Here is a 21,317-nt window from a genome sequence, read left to right as displayed (position 1 = left end):
GATTGAGTCGGCTGCAAGTGAGACTTGGGAAAGTTCACCTCGAACCCGAGACCCTGAAGAAGCGTGATAGTCTGTTGGGTCGCTGAAATAACTCCTTCCCTTGTCGGGGCCTTGATCAGCCAATCGTCCAGATAGGGAAAGACCTGCAACCCCCGGGAACGCAGAGCAGCCGCGACCACCACCATGCATTTCGTGAATACCCGAGGAGACGAAGCCAGGCCGAAGGGTAGTACACGGTATTGTAGGTGCAAGTCCCCGACCTGAAATCTTAAAAACTTCCGAAAGTCGGGATGCACCGGAACATGGGTGTACGCTTCCTTCAAATCGAGGGAGCACATCCAGTCCCCCTCGTCCAACAGAGGATATAGAATCGGAAGCGATAACATACGGAACTTCTCCCTGACCAGGAACTTGTTGAGCTTCCGGAGGTCCAAAATGGGGCGCAAGTCCCCAGTCTTCTTTGGGACCAAAAAGTAACGGGAATAAAATCCCTGGCCCTGCTGGTCGAGAGGCACCACTTCGACCGCCCGGAGGCTCAACAGGGCCCTGGCTTCCTCTCGGAGAAGGGCCAACTGGCTCCGATTGGGCGGGCACGCCCCGGGGGGCATGTCGGTAGGCTGTCTTGAGAAGTTTAATGAATAGCCCTCTGAGATGGTCCGGAGCACCCATGCGTCCGACGTTATCCCTGACCAGACCCTGGCAAAAGCCGAGAGCCGACCCCCGATGGGGAGGGGGTTGGATGCCGAAGCGGCGGGGGCCAGCCCCCTGCCGCTCATCCCGTCAAAAGGACGGTGCCGGCTTAGATGTCCCCTGCGCAGCGGGCTTGGGGGGCCCCCCTCTCCCCTGGGGTGGACGTCGAGGCGGAGGTCTCGAAAAGGCCGGCGTCGTTTTTTGAGGATACCGCCTAGGTGGTTGCTTGAATGGCCTCTGAGGCAACGGCTTAGGCTTCGGGCGAACGAGAGCCGCCAAAGAGCGCTCCTGTTCAGACAGCTTCTTGGTAGCCGCATCCAGGGAGTCGTCGAACAACTCCGACCCGACACAGGGTAGATTGGCTAAGCGCTCCTGTAGGTTGGGGTCCATCTCGAGGGTCCGCAGCCAGGCCAGCCGGCGCATGGCAACCGCACAAGCCGAGACCCTCGAGGCGAGCTCAAAGGCGTCATACACCGCATGGAACAGATAAAATCTGAGCTGGGATAGGTTGGACGCAAAAGAGGCAAATTTCTCCCTATGTGACTCCGGGATCAGCCCCTGAAATTCCGGCAGATCCTTGACCATGGACCTGAGATAGGAAGAGTAGGCGAAAGCATAGTTGAGGACCCTCGTGGCCATCTGGGAATTCGCGTACAGGCGACGGCCAAATTTATCTAGGGTCCGTCCCTCTCTCCCCGGGGGGACAGCAGCCGAGACTCTCGAGGGCTGCGAGCGCTTAAGAGCCGACTCAACCAAGAGTGACTGATGGGAAAGTTGTCCTTTTTCAAACCCCTTAGGGGGAAGTGTCCGATACTTGGATTCCATCTTGGTGGGCACTACCGCCACTGTAAGAGGGGCCTCAAGGTTCCGCAGCAAGGTTTGAAGGAGGACCTTGTTAAGCGGGAGGCGGGGGGATTCCCGTTGAGGGGCAGGGGAATCCTGCTCTTCCAAAAATTCCTTAGTATAGATGGACCCCGCCGCCAGGTCCACCCCCAAAGCCTTCGCCATGTCATGGACGAATTTCGAAAAAGAAGTAGTCCGTGCCGGTGGGGAGGGCGACCGAGACTTCTCAGCGGAGTCAAAGGGAGATGCCTGGCGAGAATAGCCAAACTGCCCCCCAGACCCCGAACCCCAAGAAGCACGATCCCGTGACCTCGAAGGGGTCGGGGAGACAGCCCGCCGAAGAGACCCCCTCGGGGAACCCCCCAGGGTACGGGGCCTGGAGGTCCGTCCCTTCCGCCTCGGTGAGGAGGCACGGGAACCCTCCAGTGTTAGTACCAGATTGGGGTTGTCGAGGCGAAGATCCTCGACACACAGTGCCTCGGTCTCGGGCGGGGTCGAGCGACGACTCCTTCGGGGCGAGGCTCGAGCCCGCTTGGCTTTTTTGAGGCGGTGCTTCGGCCGGGGCTTGCTCGAGGGTGAAGAACCCCGTGAAGACCTCGGGGAGGAGGACGAGGAAATCCGGCGAACCCGGCGCTGCTTGTCTCGGGGTCGCACACTGACCTCAGGCTGTGTCATCGAGGTCGGAGCCGAGGGAAGCATCGTAGTCGAGGCCGAGGGAGCTTCGGCCGCTGAAAGGCCGGTGCCCGAGGCCACCAACTGCGGGGCCACCGAGACCGAAGTCGAGGCCGAAGCCTGCTGCAAAGTCTCAATGGCCCCGGAGAGCTCCGAGGAGATTAAAGCACGAAGCAACTCCTGGAATACCGGGATAGTAAGACCCTGGGGCAATACCTGGGGGCGCTCCGCAGAGGGCGACCTCGGTCTCGAGTATTCCCTCGGGGCGCCCCCCTTCGATCCCTTGGCCTGGGTCGAGGCCGACGGTCCCGCCGACGAAGAGCCCGAGGATGGCTTCCTGACAGATGGAGCTGAGGAAGGAAGTGGAGACTTACCCGAGGCTTGCTTCTGCGAAGCGACCAGCTTCGAGGGAACCGAGGGGTCCGAGGTCGAGGCCGAGGTCGAGGCCGGGGCCGAAGCCGAGGCCGAGCTCGAGGCCTTCCCCGCCGGGGTATCAACGGCGAAGAGATCAGCCATACGGGCCTTTCGACGGTTAAGAGCCCGTTTCTGGAAGGTGGCACACTTAGGGCACGATGCTGTCGGGTGATGGGGCCCCAAACACCTCAGGCAGCACCTGTGAGGATCAGTGATGGACAAAAGTCGATCACACCTACCACACTTCTTAAATCCCGTTACGGGCCGGGACATGGGCCCAAAACAAGGCCGGGAACAAGCGAGGTTCCTCGGCCACGGCTACCGGGAGCCCCCGGAGCGCGGAAAACAAAAAAAATTTTTTTTTTTTTTTTTTTAGAGAAAGAAAGAAAGAAGTGAAAGAAATAAACCAAAAACGCAGCGACCGCGTCAAAAATGCAACACAGCCGCGGCGACAGAAGGCAATATTAGCACAGATAATCCACAGGGCTTCTGGCTCCGCGGATGAAAACGAACTGAGGACCACGAGGTGGGGATGCGCCCTCTAGTGGCGAGAAGGCTAGCACATGCGTGGTGCAGTGTGCAAACTTGAAACTTCTAGCAAGTTTGCTTAAAAAGCTGTCCGCGCTGGGGCTCCGTAGATGACGTCACCCATGTGTGAGAATATCATGCCTGCTTGTCCTGGGATAACCCCTTTTCCTCGGCGAGGAGTCACGAGAACCCCCTCTCTCAGGGGAACGGAGAAGCCTCGGGTTATCGAGACGAAGCTCCGAAACCCGCAAGGCCTCGCCCCCGAGCGGCGAGGAGCGACCACATCGCCGAGGAGAGCTTCGCGAACGCTTCGGCTTCCTCGGGCGACGCCTCGCCCGAGGCCGGCCCGAGGGCGAGGAACCCCGGGAGGACCTCGAGGAGGAGGAGGAGGAAATCCGTCTCACTCTGCGTACCTTGTCCCGGGGCCGAACGCTGCTCTCAGGCGGGGCCCCCGAGGTCGAGGTCGAGAGTAAGGTCGAGGCCGAGGTCGATGGTGCCCCGGTAGCCGAGACCGAGGGGGTCGAGACCGAGGTCGCCGAGGTCGGCGCCCCCGAGGTCAAAGCAGTCGAGGTCGCAGCCCGCTGCAGTTGTTCAAGGGCGCCAGACAGTTCCGAGGAAATCAATGCTCGGAGCAGGTCCTGGAACGCCGGGATCCCGACCATGGTAGGCAGGTCCGAGGCTGGGGGATGCTCCCTGGAGGGCGACCTCGGTCTCGAGTATTCCCTCGGGGCATTAGTGGCCGGAGTCCTGGGCGGGGCCGAGGATGACCCACCCGCCGCAGAGGAGCTCGAGGATGGCTTCTTCGATGACCCTGGAGTCGGGGATGGAAAAGAGGACTTACCCGAGGCAGGTTTGGTCGCAGGCGTCGGCTTCGAGGTCGAAGGACGCGGCAAAGCCGAAGGCGCCGAGGTCAAGGCCAGGGCCGACGTCGAGGCCTTCCCGGGCGCGGAGTCAACCGTGAAAAGCTCCGCCATCCTGGTGCGGCGTCGACGGAGCGCTCTGGCCTGAAGAGTGGAACACCGATCGCAGGAATTAGTCGGATGCTCGGGTCCAAGGCAGAGCAAGCACCACCGGTGGGGGTCAGTGATGGATAGTAACCGCTCACACCGGGTGCATTTCTTAAAGCCCGTCGAGGGACGGGACATGAAAAAGAAAGAGGCCGGGAACCAACGATGTCCCGCGGCCGCGGCTCCCGGGAGCCCCTGGAGCCGAACGGAAGAAATAAACCTTTTTTTTTTTTTCGACGATAAACGACGGCCAAGAAGGAAAAACAACAAATAAAGCACAGCGACCAAGCTAAATAACCCAGACGCGGTGTCAGAAGGCAGAAAAATAGGACCTCAATTTCCACAGGGCTTCTGGCTCCGCGGAAAAAACTGAACTGAGGACCACGAGGTGGGATGCGCCCTCTAGTGGGCAAGAAGGCATGCACATGCGTGGTGCAGTGTAGCAAACTTGAAACTTCAATCAAGTTTGCTTGAAAAGCTGCCGCGCTGGGGCTCCGTAGATGACGTCACCCACATGTGAGAATATGCTGCCTGCTTGTCCTGGGATATACAATCTTCCAGCCAACAGTGATATTTTATCATAAAACAATTGGTGAGACCTGTTGCTGTGAACACTAAGGGATTGGAATAAAAATTCATATAGTCACTGTAAACATGACTAACACTTAGAACACATGCTGTGGCGGAGCACCTGTACTCTACCTTGCCAGGGTCCTTTTTTTGGAGCAGCACTTGCTGAAGCCAGCTCAGTATGGCAGGAGACAGCATCTGACATTATCCATCACTGCTGGAAGATCTAAAAAGTAGCTCTGGGACTGCAGAAAGTATCCAAAGAGCCCCTTAGGAGCTCTGGAGTAACTGAGGACCCCACCCATTTCAACATTTTAAAGTCCTTGAATTATTTGTATTGCTTTTGTAATACTATGGTGAAGCACAAAGTTAAGGTTAAAGATTCCAGAATGCTGAAGCTTAGAAATCCAATTGATAAGACATCTGCTGCCTAAAGAGTTCTCCCACCCTTTATGGGTCATTTACCTCTGGTGCTTCTGAGAAATGGAGCAACCACCAACACATCCTTTCCTTGTATAGGATCTTCCCTAACTGGTGTTCCCTCCCAGAGTGTGATATCTACATATGCTATACTAACTAAGACATCTTGGTCCTATCTCCGTCTTTCCCTATGCTTCCTAACCTAATGGACAGATCCTAATCTTCACATGAGAATGAGATTACTTTATAGGACATCTGGAAAGTGGTAATTAAGACTGATGGGGTGGATTAAGTCAACTGCACAGCAATTATATCTTTCTTAGCAGACTAGATAAATTTTCTGAATTGGATAATGGTAGCCACTATAGATTCAAAATTGCAAATTAGACCCTACAAGTTGGGTCTTAAGAAAAATTAAAGCAATATCCTTTATTAAGGTCAGACAGTCTTGTGTAAGAATCAATTACAAGCTAAAACTAGTCATATTTTGAATTTTTCTATTTTTTGCCTTCTATTTCTGGGTATTTTGTTGTGTAGATATTTGAAGATGATGCTGCTATTTGATAAAGTTGATAAAGAGATAAGCTGGTAAGCTCTTTACCAGTAGATGGGTAAGACATTCTAGACAACAGGGTTATTTCCCCATACTCACGTGGACGGCAGAAGGAATCCACACTGGATATTTCGCTCAGCCTCCAGAGTACTTCACAGATCAGCTTAGCACCCTCTAGCAGTCAGTACCCAATCACAGAAAGGCACTTACACATGTGAAATAGAAGCACCAGTAACTACAGGCTAAACTGTTGTTCTGCTCATAAACAACTAAACAGTACTGTTAACTGCCAACACAGACTTCAAAGGAGCTCAGAAACTACTTCCGAACAAGTTGAATACAGTATATGTAGAGATTCTTCACAACCCCGAAGGGCTGGCTGGTCACCAAGAATCAGCTTGGAGAAACAAAGTAGACTGAAAACTAAAAGCAGGCACAGGAAGGACAGGGCAGGGAGTCTAGAATGTCTCACCTATCTACTGGAAAAGAGCTTACCATGGTTAGTACATAACCTCTTTTTCCAGTGCAATAGGCGAGACATTCTAGACAACAAAGACATACAAATGCAGACCCCCTTAAAAAAGCTAGGGTGGGCTTGCTGTGCCGGCCCTTAAGACCGAGGACCTGAAGGCCAAGTCCTGCCTGGCAGCAACATCCACTCTGTACAACTTGGCAAATGTGTGAAGTGAAGACCACATGACCTCCCTACAAACTTCAGGAGGAACAGCTCGAGCTTCAGTCCACAACGAAGCCACACTTCTGGTAGAATGTGCCCTGACGGAAATAGGAGACTGTTTCCCTGCCAGAATATAAGATGATGAAATGGCTTTACGAATCCATCTGGATATCATGGCCTTAAAAGCGGGAGCACCCTGCTTAAATGAATGAGTCACACAAACAGATGGTCAGAGATCCGAAACTAGTCAGTGACCTCCAAATAACTTAGGAGCACCCTGCACACATCCAATTTTTTCAGCAGGCGATCCTGAGTTCTGGAACCTGCCAGCTGAAAAGCAGGCAAACATGTCCTTATTGACATGGAAAGCTAAGACAAGCTTTGGCAAAAAGGAAGGACCTGTCTGCAAACAAATCCCCAGCTGGAAGGCTGACCAACCAGGGGGCCAGGCTACTGGCTGAGGCACCTCTACAAAAATGTGGGGTGGAGGAAGGTGGGAGGAGGGACCCAGCACGAGACCCGCCGAGTTTAACACCCCCGAAGTTTGACAGATCCCCAAACAGGATCTGTCCAAGCTCTATCCGACACAAAAGGGGAACCCAGAAGTCCTAAACAAAATTCCAACAGTAATAAGAGGGGAGCCAAATTAATCTTCCTACCTGCTTTAATGGAGACTGAGGAAGACTGGATTGGATTGCAAGAAGGGAAGATATCCTGATATACAAGTTTTTCTCAGTCTCCACCTGCTGGTAGCATTCATAAGGACTATACCAGTCTACCAAGCGATACAGAATGAGCTTTGATAGCAACTCCAGTAGTTAGAACCCAAGGACAGTACTGGGCAGACTTTTATGGTCTGTATACAAGAAAAAAATAGAATTTAATCATGAATTTATAGTGCGTGTGATTGAGCAGACAGGATAGGGTGTTTAGATCTTTATCTGCTGTCATTTATTATGTTAGAGCTTTATTTCCCTAGGAAAGATGCAGTTTTATGGTCACTGTCCAGATTTTTCCAGATGCGATAAGTCAATTCAATTGCAGTGTAAGGAATTTCTTAAACTGAAAGCCAAAGTAACTGCAATTGGAGGTACTTTCTTTTTGCAGTTCCCCTGTAAATGTCTGGTATCCTAAGGATGTTTATTATGTATATTTTGATCCTAGGCAGCTTCATAGATTTTTACCCTTTAATTCATAAAGTTATTACTGAGGAATAATTTGGAATCCTCCCAATGATTTTTGGCAAGTCTTATGATGGATTATCTAAATTCTGATTTTCTATTTACTTGTATTTACTATTGGCTCCTCATTAACGTGGACTATGTCTCTTTCTGGATGGAAATATACAATATTCTAAAATAAAAATAAAAGGATCTCATGCTGCATGCAAGATCATGCACTAAAAAGGGGAGGGGGGAGAGAAACATTACCTGCACAAATAATGGAATGGTATTTAGACCCCTGATTACTATTCGATTGTGAACATCACGTGCCAGGATATGAAGGGCTCCCGTGCAGCCTTCTACTATTTCTTCCATGCGAACTCCTTCCTGAAGGCAATATTAAACAAAACACTGAGAAACTTTCAAGCCTACAGTAAACATTAACCTCCCAGCATTTTTAGAAGGTCAACTAAATGTACATACCACAAATTGCTGCTGTGTCCCACCCATGGAAGTGCGTCGCTGAGTGTCTTGGTGCGCTCGGACCAGTAGCTGAACCAGCCTGGGAATTGCCCCTTGTTCACGTAAAGGCGCATGATTAGCAGGACAAAGGGCAAGGTTACGGATCAGACCAACAGTAGCCTAAAAGTTATAAATTAAACTTTACCACAAAATTAAAACTTCCAAAATAAAATTTTATAATGAAGCATTTCAGGTTGAAAAACCACCTTTGGATACATGAAGATCTATGTTATACAGCAACACCTTGGAGTGCAAGTAACTTAGTTTGCAAGTGTTTTGCAAGACAAGCAAAACATTTGATTAAATTTTAACTTGATATACAAGCAATATCTTGCAATACAAGTAGATACAGTATACACATCACAACTGAGCCGATGGTTCTTCTCTCTCTGACACTGCAAGAGTACAGTGACTGTTCTTAACAAGCAAGTCTTGCAATACGAGTACATACAGTATACACGTGCCACATCATCACAACTGAGCCGATGGTTCTTCTCTCTGACGCTGCAGGAGTGTAGTGACTGTTCTAAACGAGCAAGGTCTTGCAATACGAGTATGTATAGTATTTTGTATTAAAGTTTTTGGGTTGTGGAACGAATCATCTGAGTTTCCATTATTTCCTATAGGGAAATTCACTTTGATATATAAGTGCTTTGGATTACAAACATGCTTCTGGAACGAATTATGCTCGCAAAGCCAAGGTTTTACTGTACTACTCTGTTTATATCATTGCCATAGAGAACAGAAAGTATTTAAGAAGCAGTATAGTTTATGAAGGATTTCAACCTAATAGAACAGAGTAAGCAACTTTCATCCTCAAGCTAGCTGTGTTTCAAGATATCCACACTGAATATGCTTGAGTTGCATATGATTGAAATGCATTTGCATGCACTGGCTATACTATACAACACAACTGCTTGGGGTTTTTGAGGACTGGTGCTGCCTACTCTTGCTTATAGAATGAAAGATTAGGTTTCTTACCTCTGCTAATCTTCCTTCTTGTAAATCTCCTCTGGAGGCTGAACTTGAGGGATCTTGTATTCTCTTTAGCCCTGGCTACAAGGCACATAAACCAAACTTGTCCCCTCCTCTTCAGGATATCTCCCTGTGTACTTCCCATGATGCTCAGTAAGTAGCAAAGCTAGGTCGATCTAGCACAATCAGGAAACAAAAGAAGAGGAGTGCGGGAACTCCCACTACAAGTAATTTCATAGAAACATAGAAAATGATGGCAGAAAAGGGCCACGGCCCACCAAGTCTGCCCACCCTGACCCACACCCCTAATTTCTTCCATGAAGAGATCCCACATGCTTATCCCATTTTTTTCTTAAAATCTGGCACGTTGCTGGCCTCGATTACCTGCAGTGGAAGATCATTCCAATGATCAACCACCCTTTCGGTGAAGAAATACTTCCTTAGTGTTGCCATGAAGTTTCCCACCCCTGATTTTCAACGAATGCCCTCTTGTTGCCATGGGTCCTTTACGAAAAAAGATATCTTCTTCCACCTCGATACGGCCCGTGACATATTTGAACGTCTCAATCATGTCTCCCCTCTCTCTGAGCTCCTCGAGATGAGTATAGCTGTAACTTACCCAGCCGTTCCTCATACGGGAGATTCTTGAGTCCTGAGACCATCCTGGTTGCCATTCACTGAACCGACTCAACTCTCAGCACACATCTTTTTGGTAATGTGGTCTCCAGAACTGTACACAATATTCCAGATGGATCTGTACAATGGCATTATGACTTCTGGCTGATGAAACTTCTACAGATACAACCCATCATTTGTCTAGCCTTGGATGAAGCTTTCTCCACTTGATTGGCCGTCTTCATGTCTTCACTAATGATTACCCCCAAGTCTCGTTCTGCTGTAGTCCTTGCTAAGGTCTCACCATTTAGGGTGTAAGATCTGCATGGATTTCTGCTGCCAAGGTGCATGACCTTACACTTTTTGGCATTGAAACTTAGTTGCCAAGTCGTGGACCAATGTTCCAGTAAGAGTAGGTCCTGTGTCATACTGTCTGGCACTGTGCTTTCGCCCACCATGTTGCATAGTTTGGCATCATCAACGAATAATGTAATTTTACCTCAAAGCCCCTGAGCCAGGTCCCTTACGAAGATGTTAAATAGGATCAGGCCCAAGACTGAGCCCTGTGGCACTCCACTGATCACCTCCAACATTTCGGAGAGGGTACTGTTCACCACCACCTTCTGAAGTCTAAGACAGTCTTTAACCCATGCAGTTAGTGTTTCACCTAATCCCATCAAACTCACTTTGCTCAATAACCTGCTGTGTGGGACGCTATCAAAAGCTTTACTGAAGTCCAAGTACACGACGTCCAGGGACTCCCCCATATCCAGCTTTCTTGTTACCCAATCAAAGAAACTGATTAGATTGGATTGGCAGGACCTTCCCTTTGTAAATCCATGTTGATGGGGATCTCGCAGATTCTCCTCGTTCAGGATCGTATCTAACTTGTGTTTGATTAGTGTTTCCATAAGTTTACTCACTATCGAGGTGAAACTCACCGGTCTATAATTCGCAGCCTCCGTCCTGCATCCCTTTTTGTGGAGTGGAATGATGTTAGCTGTTTTCCAGTCCAACGGGACTCTTGCTGTACTTAGGGAGAGATTGAAGAGCGTGGATAACGGTTCCGCCAGGACATCACTCAACTCCCTAAGCACCCTGGGGTGTTGATTGTCTGGTCCCATGGCTTTGTTCACTTTGAGTCTAGATAGTTCACAGTAGACGCTGCTGGGCGTAAACTCAAAATTTCGAAACGGGTCTTCCGAGCTTTCCCTTGTCTGCAACTGTGGATCGGACCCCGGCGCCTTGCAGGTAAAGACTGAGCAGAAGTATTTATTTAGTAGTTCTGCTTTATCGGGATCCGATTCTATATAATTCCTGTCTGGTTTCCTAAGGCGTACTATCCCATCTGTGTTTCTTTTTCTGTCACTAATATACCTGAAAAAGGATTTATCCCCCTTCTTAATGTTCTTTGCCAGATTCTCTTCCATTTGGAGTTTGGCCTCTCTGACTGCTGTTTTGACAGCTTTAGACTTGGCCAGATATTCTTCCTTAATCTCTCGTTTTCCTGATTGTTTGCAGGAGATAAATGCTCTTTTCTTCTTTTTTACAAGGTCCGAGATCTCCACAGAGAACCACTGAGGTTTATTATTTCTCTGCCGTTTACTTACTGTTTTTATATAGCGGTTGGTTGCTTCGTGTAGGGTAGATTTCAGAGTTGACCACATTACCTTTACATTATCTGTTGCGGCTTGATTTTGTAGCGCCTGATGGACAAAATCTCTCATGCTTTTGAAGTTAGTGCCCTTAAAGTTGAGGACCTTTGTTGATGTTTGATCTAGTGAAACCTTTCCTGAAGTTGAACCATACCATGTTGTGGTCACTGGAGGCCAACGTATTGCCTAATGAAACCTCTGACACTTTCTCCGTTGGTGAGTACCAGGTCCAGTATTGTCTGATCCCTAGTGGGCTCCAAAACCATTTGTTTGAGGCATGCTCCCTTTATGGAGGTTAATAGCCTTCTGCTGCCACTGGTCGTGGCGGAAAGTTTGTTCCAATCTGCATCAGGCATATTGAAGTCCCCAAATAATACTGTGTCCCCACGCAAAGTGATGTTCTCTGTCTTCGATTAATTCTATATCCTTGTCTTCCTGTTGTCTTGGAGGTCTGTATACTACACCAAGATACAGACATTTGTCATGTCCCCTGGCCAGGTTCACTCAGAGGGATTCCCCGGTGTACTTGACATCTGCGATTCTGGTAACTTTGATGTCTTCTTTAGTGTATAGTACTACCCCTCCTCCTAATTTGCCCTCTCTGTCTCAACGAAGTAAGTTGTATCCGGTATTGCCATATCCCACCTATGTGAATCCGTGAACCAAGTCTCGGATATTGCCACCATGTCCAGGTCGGCGTTCCTTATTTCCATCTCTAATTCCAGAATTTTATTGCCTAAATTAATGTCAAGAAGGCCAACTTCAATCAAACAATAAATTTGAACATTTATAAACTTAAAAACTGAGTAATTTTACACAAAAAGAGACACAGTCTGAAGATAAGATGGAGCCCCACCCAGGACTACCCACAAACCCTTTAACCTTACAGAAAGGGACACTCAAGCAATTCTTAGTGAGGCTGGTCAAAGACAGTAATCCAGCTTACCAGTCACTGAAGAGGCAATTCTTAGTGAGGCTGGTCAAAGACAGTAATCCAGCTTACCAGACACTGAAGAGGCGACCTATGAATCGGACAAAACAGATGGGCGGGAGTTCAGCCTCCAGAGGAGATTTTACAAGAAGGAAGATTAGCATTCTTGTACAATCCCTCTGGAAGCTGAACTCGAGGGACGTATCAAAGCAGTCACCAATTCTCAGAGGGGCCTGATGAGCCCGCCACCAGAATGGAAGCGCCAAAGGCCGCATTCACCCTTAGTCGTCAAATCAAGCCAGTAAAACCTGGTAAAGGTATGAAGCAAAACCCACATGGCCACCCTACAAATCTCCTCAGGCGAGACCACATGAGATTCAGCCCACAAGGAAGCCATTTCTCTAGTAGAATGAGCCTTCACCCCAAGGGAGGCTTCTTCCCCGCCACCACATAGGCCATGGAAATGGCCGCATGTATCCAATGTGAGATGGTAACCTTGGAAGCAGGCAGACCACGGCGCACAGGGCCCGCCATGACAGAGATGGTCCGACAGGTATCTCAAAAGGAGATGCCGCACATCCAGAGACCACAAAACATGGTCCTTAGACTAGGAACCCGAAGGAACAAAGACAGGCAGCCGAACTTCCTGGTTGACATGGAACGAGAAAACCACTTTTGGAAGAAAGGAAGGCACTTTCCTCAAAATCACTGCAGACTGATGCAAAGAAAAGGATCGCTGCACGACAGAGCCTGCACCTCCGATACCCTCCGCACTGAACTGACCGCCAAGAGGAAGATGGTCTTAAATGGTAAGATCTTTCAGAGATCCCATCCAGGGGTTCATCGGGCAGATGAGCCAGAGAGCGGAGAATCAAAGCTCCCAAGAATCAGACAGCATACGGGTGAGGCGGCAGAGAACGAAGAGGGACCCAAACATAAAAGTCACGCAATCTGGACATGGAGAGAAGAAACCGCCACACTCCTTCAGAGCAAGCGGAAATCAACTGTCGGCCGACACAAAAACCTGGAGGTACTTTCAGGCTTGGGGTGTGGGGGTTCAGGTAGACCTTTTGGCACCATCTGTGGCCCATGTTCTGGACTTCCTGCAGGCTGCCTGCAGGAAGTCCAGAACATGGGCCACAGATGGTGCCAAAAGGTCTACCTGAACCCCCACACCCCAAGCCTGAAAGCACCTCCAGGTTTTTGTGTCGGCCGACAGTTGATTTCCGCTTGCTCTGAAGGAGTGTGGCGATGACCGCATAAGAGTAATCCCTGGCTGTCAAGGCAGCGCATTCAAGTTCTAGGCCGTAAGACCAAAGCGGTCCGGATCTTGAAGTGCAATCGGGCCTTGCGTGAGCAAACTCCGATGGCAAGGAAGAAGCAGACCCCTCCCTGTGCTCAACCGCACTAGATCTGCGGACCAGGGTCTTCTGGGCCAGTCCGGGGTGAGCAGTAATGGCACTCGTGGACTCTACGGGGTGCTATGGAATGGATAATGAATAAGATGTGTTTGTGGAGTATTTTGTGGAGTTTTTCTACAAAAATGCCTGCTTTTCGTATGGTTCTGGGTAACTCTAGTTAGATACAAGCATGTGTGTTAGTTAAGGCCACGCTCAATAGAAGCGTACGAAAAGTTGGCGAGTAAAAATCTGAATATGGATGTAGCCAAGGCCAGAAAAACACACTACAGATTAATATTAAGGAAAAGCATAATATTCTCTTTATGTACTTTGCTATTAAGCCAGATCATAGAGGAAATCAGATAATGTGTAGCACATAGAAATATTAATAACTCCATTTTGTTCTCTGTCTTTTTATAAGTATCTTCTGCTTGGCTTTAGTCCATTTTGCGTTCAGCCTATGTCCCTTCTGTGTCTTTGTTCAGCTTCCCTCATGGTCTAATTGATAACAGATGTGCTTGAGCTGGGTAGCTTGATTTCACATTCCAATACTGGGCATAGAAGAAAAGCTTTCTTGCATTAAATATGAATGAAATATATTGTGTGGATCTATGAATGAAAGGGGCCCTGAATGAATGATGGATGCTATGAATGATGTGAGAAAATGATTTGTACTTATATTTAAAGGTTTTATATAGATATATATAAGATGCAAGAAACTTTAAGGAGATATCCTGAGGCAACATCTGGAAATGGTTAAGTTAGAATCAGAGACACTGTACTAGCCACCAGCATCGGAAAGGGGTCTGGGTTTTCTGTGTGTGTGTCAATGAAACTTGAAATTGTCAGTTTTCGAAAGCAAGTTTTGTCTGACAGAGAAAGTATTTTTGGATTCAAAGTTTCTTTGGATATGTAATAATGCATATTCAGAAATGAATGTAAACAAAAATATTATTTTTGAAACTTATTTCATGTTAAAATGAAGTTCTTTGTCCAAATTTAAGGACAGCCTCTGTTAATGGATTGGCTGACAAGTAATAATGTCATGCAGGACAAAAGGTACATATTGGGGAGCAACAAATTATCAGGTTGAGATCTCTGACAGGAAGGCCAGCGTTTGGCATCTGTAAAGATCTCCCGGTGATGTAAATCTTTTGAGAATTAATATGAATAATTAATAAAAAATAATGTTTTGGAACCTTTTACATCATGTGCCATTTGTCATGTACTTTTTACACACCTAGAGCAAAGCTAGCAGCTTAATTGGCACCCACACAGGGACTGCTGCATTAGAGTGCGCTTGTGTCCAATTACCCTGCTTAGGGGCCACAAGGATTACCGGACTCCTGTGAGAGGACACCCAGTGCAGAACACACCCTATCATGGGCCAAGGGGGAAAGACATACAGAAAGTTCCCTTTCAGCCCAAGGTTGAACCAAAGCGTCGAGCACTTTGCTGCTGACCTCCCGCTGGCAGCTGAAGAACCTGGCCGCCTTCCGGTTCCCTAATGATGCCATCAGATTGAAGGTGGGGCGACTCCACCGGCACACTATCGCTTCGAATGCCAGTCTGGACAGGGACCATTCTCCTGGGTCCAGAGTCTTGACGACTGAGGAAGTCTGCCTGTATGTTGTCTACGCTGGCCAAATGAGCCGTGGCCAAAGCCAACAGATGCTTCTCCACCCAGGCAAAGAGCATCCGAGCCTCCAAGCCCAGCAGGGGATTCCTCGTGCCTGACAGTTGACATAGGCAACAGCTGTCGCATTGTCTGAGAACATATGAACGGCCTTCCGGTGGAGACTCCCTTGAAATCTCAGCAGAGCCAGATGGATTGCTCACAGCTCCAGTTGACTGATCGACCATCTGTTCTCCAGCGCAGTCCACCGGCCCTGGACCGGCACAGACTTGCAAACTGCTCCCCAACCAGAGAGACTCGCGTCTGTAGTTAGTCACCCAGTCCAGGACTCAAAGAGGGAGCCCTCTGTTCAGAGTAACCGGGTTCAATCACCACAGCATACTACTGCGCGTAGCCACCAACCAAGGCAATTTCACCCCCAGTGCATCCCGCTGAGGATTCCACCGAGTCAGAAGGGACAACTGAAGAGGATGTAGGCGAGCTCTTGTCCAAGGAATCACATCTATGGTCGCCACCATGAGGCCCAATAACTGCAGATATTGCCAGGCCGTCGGGGCTGAAATTGCCAACATGTCATGTCCTGAAATGTACTTCGATGCTTGAGCTTCCGGCTCATGTAGAATTGGACTCCCAGGTACTCAAGTCCTGTGTCAGCTTGAGGTGACTCTTCTTGAGATTGATCACCCAGCCAAGACTCTCCAGCAAAGTCACCACCTGGCGATCTGCCAAGCAGCCTTCCTCCAGCGAGAGTGCTCTGATCAGCCAGTCGTCGAGGTAAGGATGTACAAGCACACCCAGCGATCGCAGATGGGCAGCCACCACCACCATGACATTGGTGAATGATCAGGGTGTCAATGCCAACCCGAAGGGCAGCGCCGCGAAATGGAAATGTCTCCAGAAAACATGAAACCTCAGGAAACTTCAATGATCTGGAAATATCAGGATGTGGAGGTACGTTTCCGTGAGATCCAAAGAAGCCAAAAACTCCCCAGGCGCCACTGCCACCATGACCGAAAGCACAATTTCCATCTGGAAGCGCGGAACCCAAAGGAAGGCGTTCACTGCCTTCAGGTCCAGAATAGGTCTGCAATCCTTGGAGTCTTTCTTTGGCACGATGAAGTAAATCAAGTATCTCCCAGAGCCCAATTCTGCCTTTGGAATTATCTCTATAGCCGCCAGATCCAGCAACCTGTACACCGTAGCTCACACCTTGCTGGCTCTGTCCGGATTTCCCACGGGAGAGGACAAGAAGTCTGGCGGAGGCCGGAAAAACTGTAGTCGAAGGCCCTCCCTGAGCAGCTTGAGGACCCACTAGTCCGAGGTTACCTTTTGACATTCTGGAAGGAAGACTGAAAGTCACCTCCCCCCCCCAATTTGGGGGGGCCCTGCCAGAGATCTGGCATCAATTTTCTCTTGGGAGGGGCAGAAGGCCAGGAGTTGAAAGACTGTTGGCATGCTGCACTCCCAAAGCAAGGTCTGGAGGGAGCTCCGAAATGCTAACCCGCCGCCAAGGGTCTGGCAAACTGAGAAGTATGCCGGAAGGGATGAAAATTTGGCTGTCCCGCACACCTGGATGGACGAGATCTAAAGCCAGGGAGCACCTTAGGCTTATGGGCCTGAACACTGGTCATAAGGTCATCTAAACCCTGGCCAAACAAGAGCGAACTTTTAAAAGTTAACTTGCTCAACGTAGCCTTAGATGAATCACCCGACCACTGGTGAAATCAATAACATTCACTGCGCAGAAACTGAACAAGCTCCCAGCTTAGCAAAAACTCAAAACATCATAGAGCATCCGCCAAGTAATTCACCCCGGACACCAGAAGTCAAGGTCTCGAAGGACAACCTCCTCAGGATCCTAATGGAGTTTGGTATGACAAGCCTGGGCCACAAAGGAAGTGGCTGCTGCAGCTCGCACTCCCACTGCAGAATAATAAAAAAACAACAAAATCCACAAATCCGAGGGCAAAGAGGTACATTTAGTAACCTGAGCCACAGCAGAATCCACCTTCGGTGGGACTAAGCGCTTGGAAAACTCCGATGCCATGGGATACAACTTTGTCATGGCCCTACCGCACTTCAGGAGACCCTCCAGGGCCTCCCAGACCTCTAAGAGCATTTGTACCCAATCTGCATGGTCTGGAAATGCAGCAGATAGCGGGGGCTTAGAACTCATGATTGAACACTCACCCTGAATCACCAATTCTGAATCCAATTTCAACGTCCGTAGTGACACTGAAATAAGAACAGGAAGAAGACTAGATTTGAAGAGCCGGCGCACTGTCTGATCCTCACAAGATTGCGGAACTTACTATTGTGGGAATCTCCCAGATCCGAAAAGTTAGCCACATCCGCTGACCCCACTGAGGAATCATGCGACAGCAAAGGCATAGAAACTGTCACAGGAACAGATGCAATGGCGGGGAGCTGCCGCCTGCTTTCTGGTGCTCCAAAGGAACAAATAGACATGCTGGAATCCAAAGGCTGAACAGACTGCAGCACCAGAGTCTGAGTGGGAGAGACAGTCATAGCTTTTTATCTCATGAATGCCTGGTACATTATATCTACAAATTCCGGTAGAAAATAGTCACCGGCGACAAGAGCCATTCTGCGGGACTCCGATTTGGAATGTTTAGATTTATGAGACTTTCCCCGGAACTACGCTTATGTTTGCGGAAGCGCCCTCCTCACACAAATTAGGCATCCCGGACGCCGGAATCACGTCTCTGGCAGAATGGGAAGAAAGCAGGGCTTCTCCGGAGGGTAGTGCGAAATCCATTCACAGTTCACACCCCTCGTGGGCCACAGAGGTTGCGAATCCGCCAGCCATCCGCCACATTTACGGCATGAATCCATGCCATCCTGTCCTGAGGAGGCTATAAATGAAGTTTGAAGCAAAAACGAAGCTTCTAAGTCTAAAAAATATACTTTTGAAAATGATAAAGAAAATCCAAGATGGCCATCGCAGGTGCAGATTTTGCCCTAAAACAGCCCGAACACAGAGAACCTGGAAAAATGGCAATTTTACTTGTGGGGGGGACAAGGGCATGCAGAGAAACCACCCAAAACCAATTTCAGCACCCCATAAAATCGCCAAACTGACTCAGAGATGTGCTGCAATAGAAATTAAAGGCAGCCTGCAATAAACAGTACAAGCAAGGTCAGTACTTCAGGAGCTGAATAAATTGGATTTTTCAGATCTGCTGAACGCCTCACCTTCCCTGTCACCACAGATAACGACCACCAGGAACCCTCAGGGGAAATAGGGAAGACACAAGGTCCGGATCTGATCCCGGCATGCCTCCACGGAACCGCAGCAGCCTGAGCTCTACCCCTTAGCAGAGGAACCGGGGGAGAGATGGCTCCCAATCCCAGAGACCCAATCCAATTTGCAGGCTGTCTAGAGGGCTTACTGTGGGTTAAGCTTATAGAGCACCATCCAAAAGCAGACAAAATTTAAGATGTCTGTTCTCCCGCCGAAGGATCACTCCCACAGAGTTAATCCGCAGCATGTAGGCAAAACCCACGATACAAATCAAATAAAAATAAATCATGAGCAGAAGAGACCATCACCCATGCAGTAGGGCTGCAGGAACAAACAGAGCATCGTGGGAAGTACACGAGGAGATATCCTGAAGGGGAGGGGATAAGTTTGGTTTGTGTGCCCTGCAGCCAGGGCTAAAGAGGATGCAAGATCCCTTAAGTTGAGTTCAGCTTCCAGAGGGATTGTACAAGAATGTGCGTTAAGAAAATGTCCATCAAACTTTTGTATTCAATGAAAACTACCTCTTTTCACCTAGCTTAATTCCCCTTTTAATTACACTGTAGATCATGGGTGCCCACACTTTTTGGGCTTGCGAGCTACTTTTAAAATGACCAAAATCAAAATGATCTACCAACAATAAAATTTTTAAAAACACAAAACACATTGTATGCAGAGAAAATGTTAATCATTTATATTCCGGGGTTTTTTCAAAGAGGTCAAGGAAGATGACTTTATGCAATGTCACCTCAGTAACAACTATACAAAAATAGACAAAATATACCCCCTCCCTTTTTACTAAACCATGATAGCAGTTTTTAGCGCAGGGAGCTGAGCTGAATGCCCCGCGCTGCTCTCGACACTCATAGGCTCCCTGTGCTAAAAAATGCTATTGCGGTTTAGTAAAAGGGGGCCATAGTGCAAAATATAGACGGCAGATATAAATTCTCAAAAAACGCACACATTTTGATCACTAAATTGAAAATAAAATCATTTTTCCTACCTTTGTTGTCTGGTGATTTCACAAGTCTCTGGTTGCACTTTCTTCTTCTGACTGTGCATCCAATATTTCTTCCCTTCTTTCAGCCTCCTGTATGCTTCCTCTCCTCCAGACCTCTCTCCTTACCTATTTCTTTCTGCCTGTCTTTCTCTCTCCCTGCCCCTTTCTTTCTTTGTTTCCCTTCTTTCTTTCTGTCTCCCTGCCTGCCCCCTTTCTTTCTTTCTCCCTGCCCCCCCCCAAAGCCACTGCTGCCATCGGGGAATAGGCCCCCAAGCCACTGCTGCCGAGTTCTGAGCTCTCCCTGCTTCCTGACGCCACAAACAGGCCAGCAGAAGTGCCAGACCCACCAGCGTACCCCCTGAACATCGGAGAGGAAGTTCCAGGCCAGCCAGGCAGTGATTGGCTGGCCCGGAACTTCCTCTCTGACCTCAGAATTGGGGGGGGGGGGGGGGAGGCTGGTGGGCCGTTTCTACTGTCCTGTTTATGGCGTCGGGAAGCAGGGAGAATGCAAAATCATCGCCTGGAATTGGCTCCACGATTGACTTGCGTTGCCTTCGCCTTTTGGGAACCCCTGCTGTAGATCATTGATGATGAAATAGAAAAACAAGAACTTGGTAGCAAATTTTACTCTGATCAGCATGCCATGATAATTACTTGCCATTTCTCATTATGGCTTTAGCACCATAGTTTTTTTTATGGAAAAACATAACCCAACTGTCCAATAAATTCTTCAAAAAGTTAAGTGACATCCCTACCCCACTTTCTAATTTTCCCCTATTATTGCATATGCCACATTCTTTAAACAAAATATTATACAAAAGCGAACCAGAGTAAACAGTTTGAGTATATATTTTATATTACATGTACAGCACACAGAAAGGGATCAAAATACACAGAAAAGTCAACGACATCCACAAAGAGTATATACACTCCAATACTAGGCACACATAACTTCTTCATTCTGCAGAAAACGAAGAACTGAGATACTGCGAGCCCTTGTCAGCCGGGAAGGCATCTGCACATGTGCAGTGTGGGCAGTCTAAAAGCCTATGAACTCTTAAAGTGCCGGTGCACTTTTCACTGTCCATACTGGGCTCTGTGGATGATGTCACCTACATGTGAGAATATGCTGCCTGCTTGTCCTATGATAATATATATATTATATAAACATACACACATATACAAGAGTAAAGCAAAAAGTAAAAGCAAATTACTTCTATTATAGACATTAAATGTAGCTGAGCAAATGGCCATATCACTTTTCCACATAGTCCCTATTCAAGACTCATTTGTTTTGTCATTCAACTAGCTTCTGCATTCCTGCAGAGTACCGTATTTTCACGCATATAACGCGCACCCGTGTAAAACGCGCACACGGATATAGCACGCGGGAAAACAACATTTATGTAAAAAAATTCCCGCATAGCGCGCATTGAATTACCGGTAAAACCTCCTCCTGCCTTGCCGCCCGACTCCACTCTTGCCGCTCTGCCCCGAATCGCTGCCCTGCTCCTGCCTTGCCGCCTGACTCTCCTCTTGCTGCTCTGGCCCGAATCGCTGCCCTGCTCCTGCCTTGCCGCCCAACTCTCCTCTTGCCGCTCTGGCCCGACTCGCTGCCCTGCTCCTGCCTTGCCGCTCTGGCCCGAATCGCTGCCCTGCTCCTGCCTTGCCGCCCGACTCTCCTCTCGCTGCCCTGCTCTCAGCTCTGTAAGCTTGCGCAGACCAAAGAAGATGGTCTGAGCATGCTTGTGCTCAGTTTTCTGCTGCCAGGTTGTCAGCGTGCCT

The 21,317-nt window shown here is 48.6% G+C and overlaps 1 protein-coding gene across 4 annotated transcripts in view; it reads right to left on the bottom strand.

Moving 5' to 3' along the window:
- Positions 1-21,317, bottom strand: part of CTNNB1 (catenin beta 1) — a 224,098-nt gene that overhangs the window by 66,669 nt on the left and 136,112 nt on the right. For all 4 annotated transcript variants that reach the window (XM_033930447.1, XM_033930448.1, XM_033930446.1 and 1 more), the window contains 2 exons: positions 8,020-8,178; positions 7,804-7,923 (listed from right to left, as the gene is read on the bottom strand). In XM_033930447.1, coding sequence (XP_033786338.1) covers positions 7,804-7,923; positions 8,020-8,178 — 279 coding nt within the window. The remainder of the gene's footprint in view (positions 1-7,803; positions 7,924-8,019; positions 8,179-21,317) is intronic.

The sequence above is a fragment of the Geotrypetes seraphini genome, chromosome 2, assembly GCF_902459505.1.
Source record: "Geotrypetes seraphini chromosome 2, aGeoSer1.1, whole genome shotgun sequence".
In the NCBI taxonomy this organism is placed as follows: domain Eukaryota; kingdom Metazoa; phylum Chordata; class Amphibia; order Gymnophiona; family Dermophiidae; genus Geotrypetes; species Geotrypetes seraphini.
The sequence above is the reverse complement of the archived record's forward strand: the minus strand, read 5'-3'. Positions and strand labels throughout refer to the sequence as shown.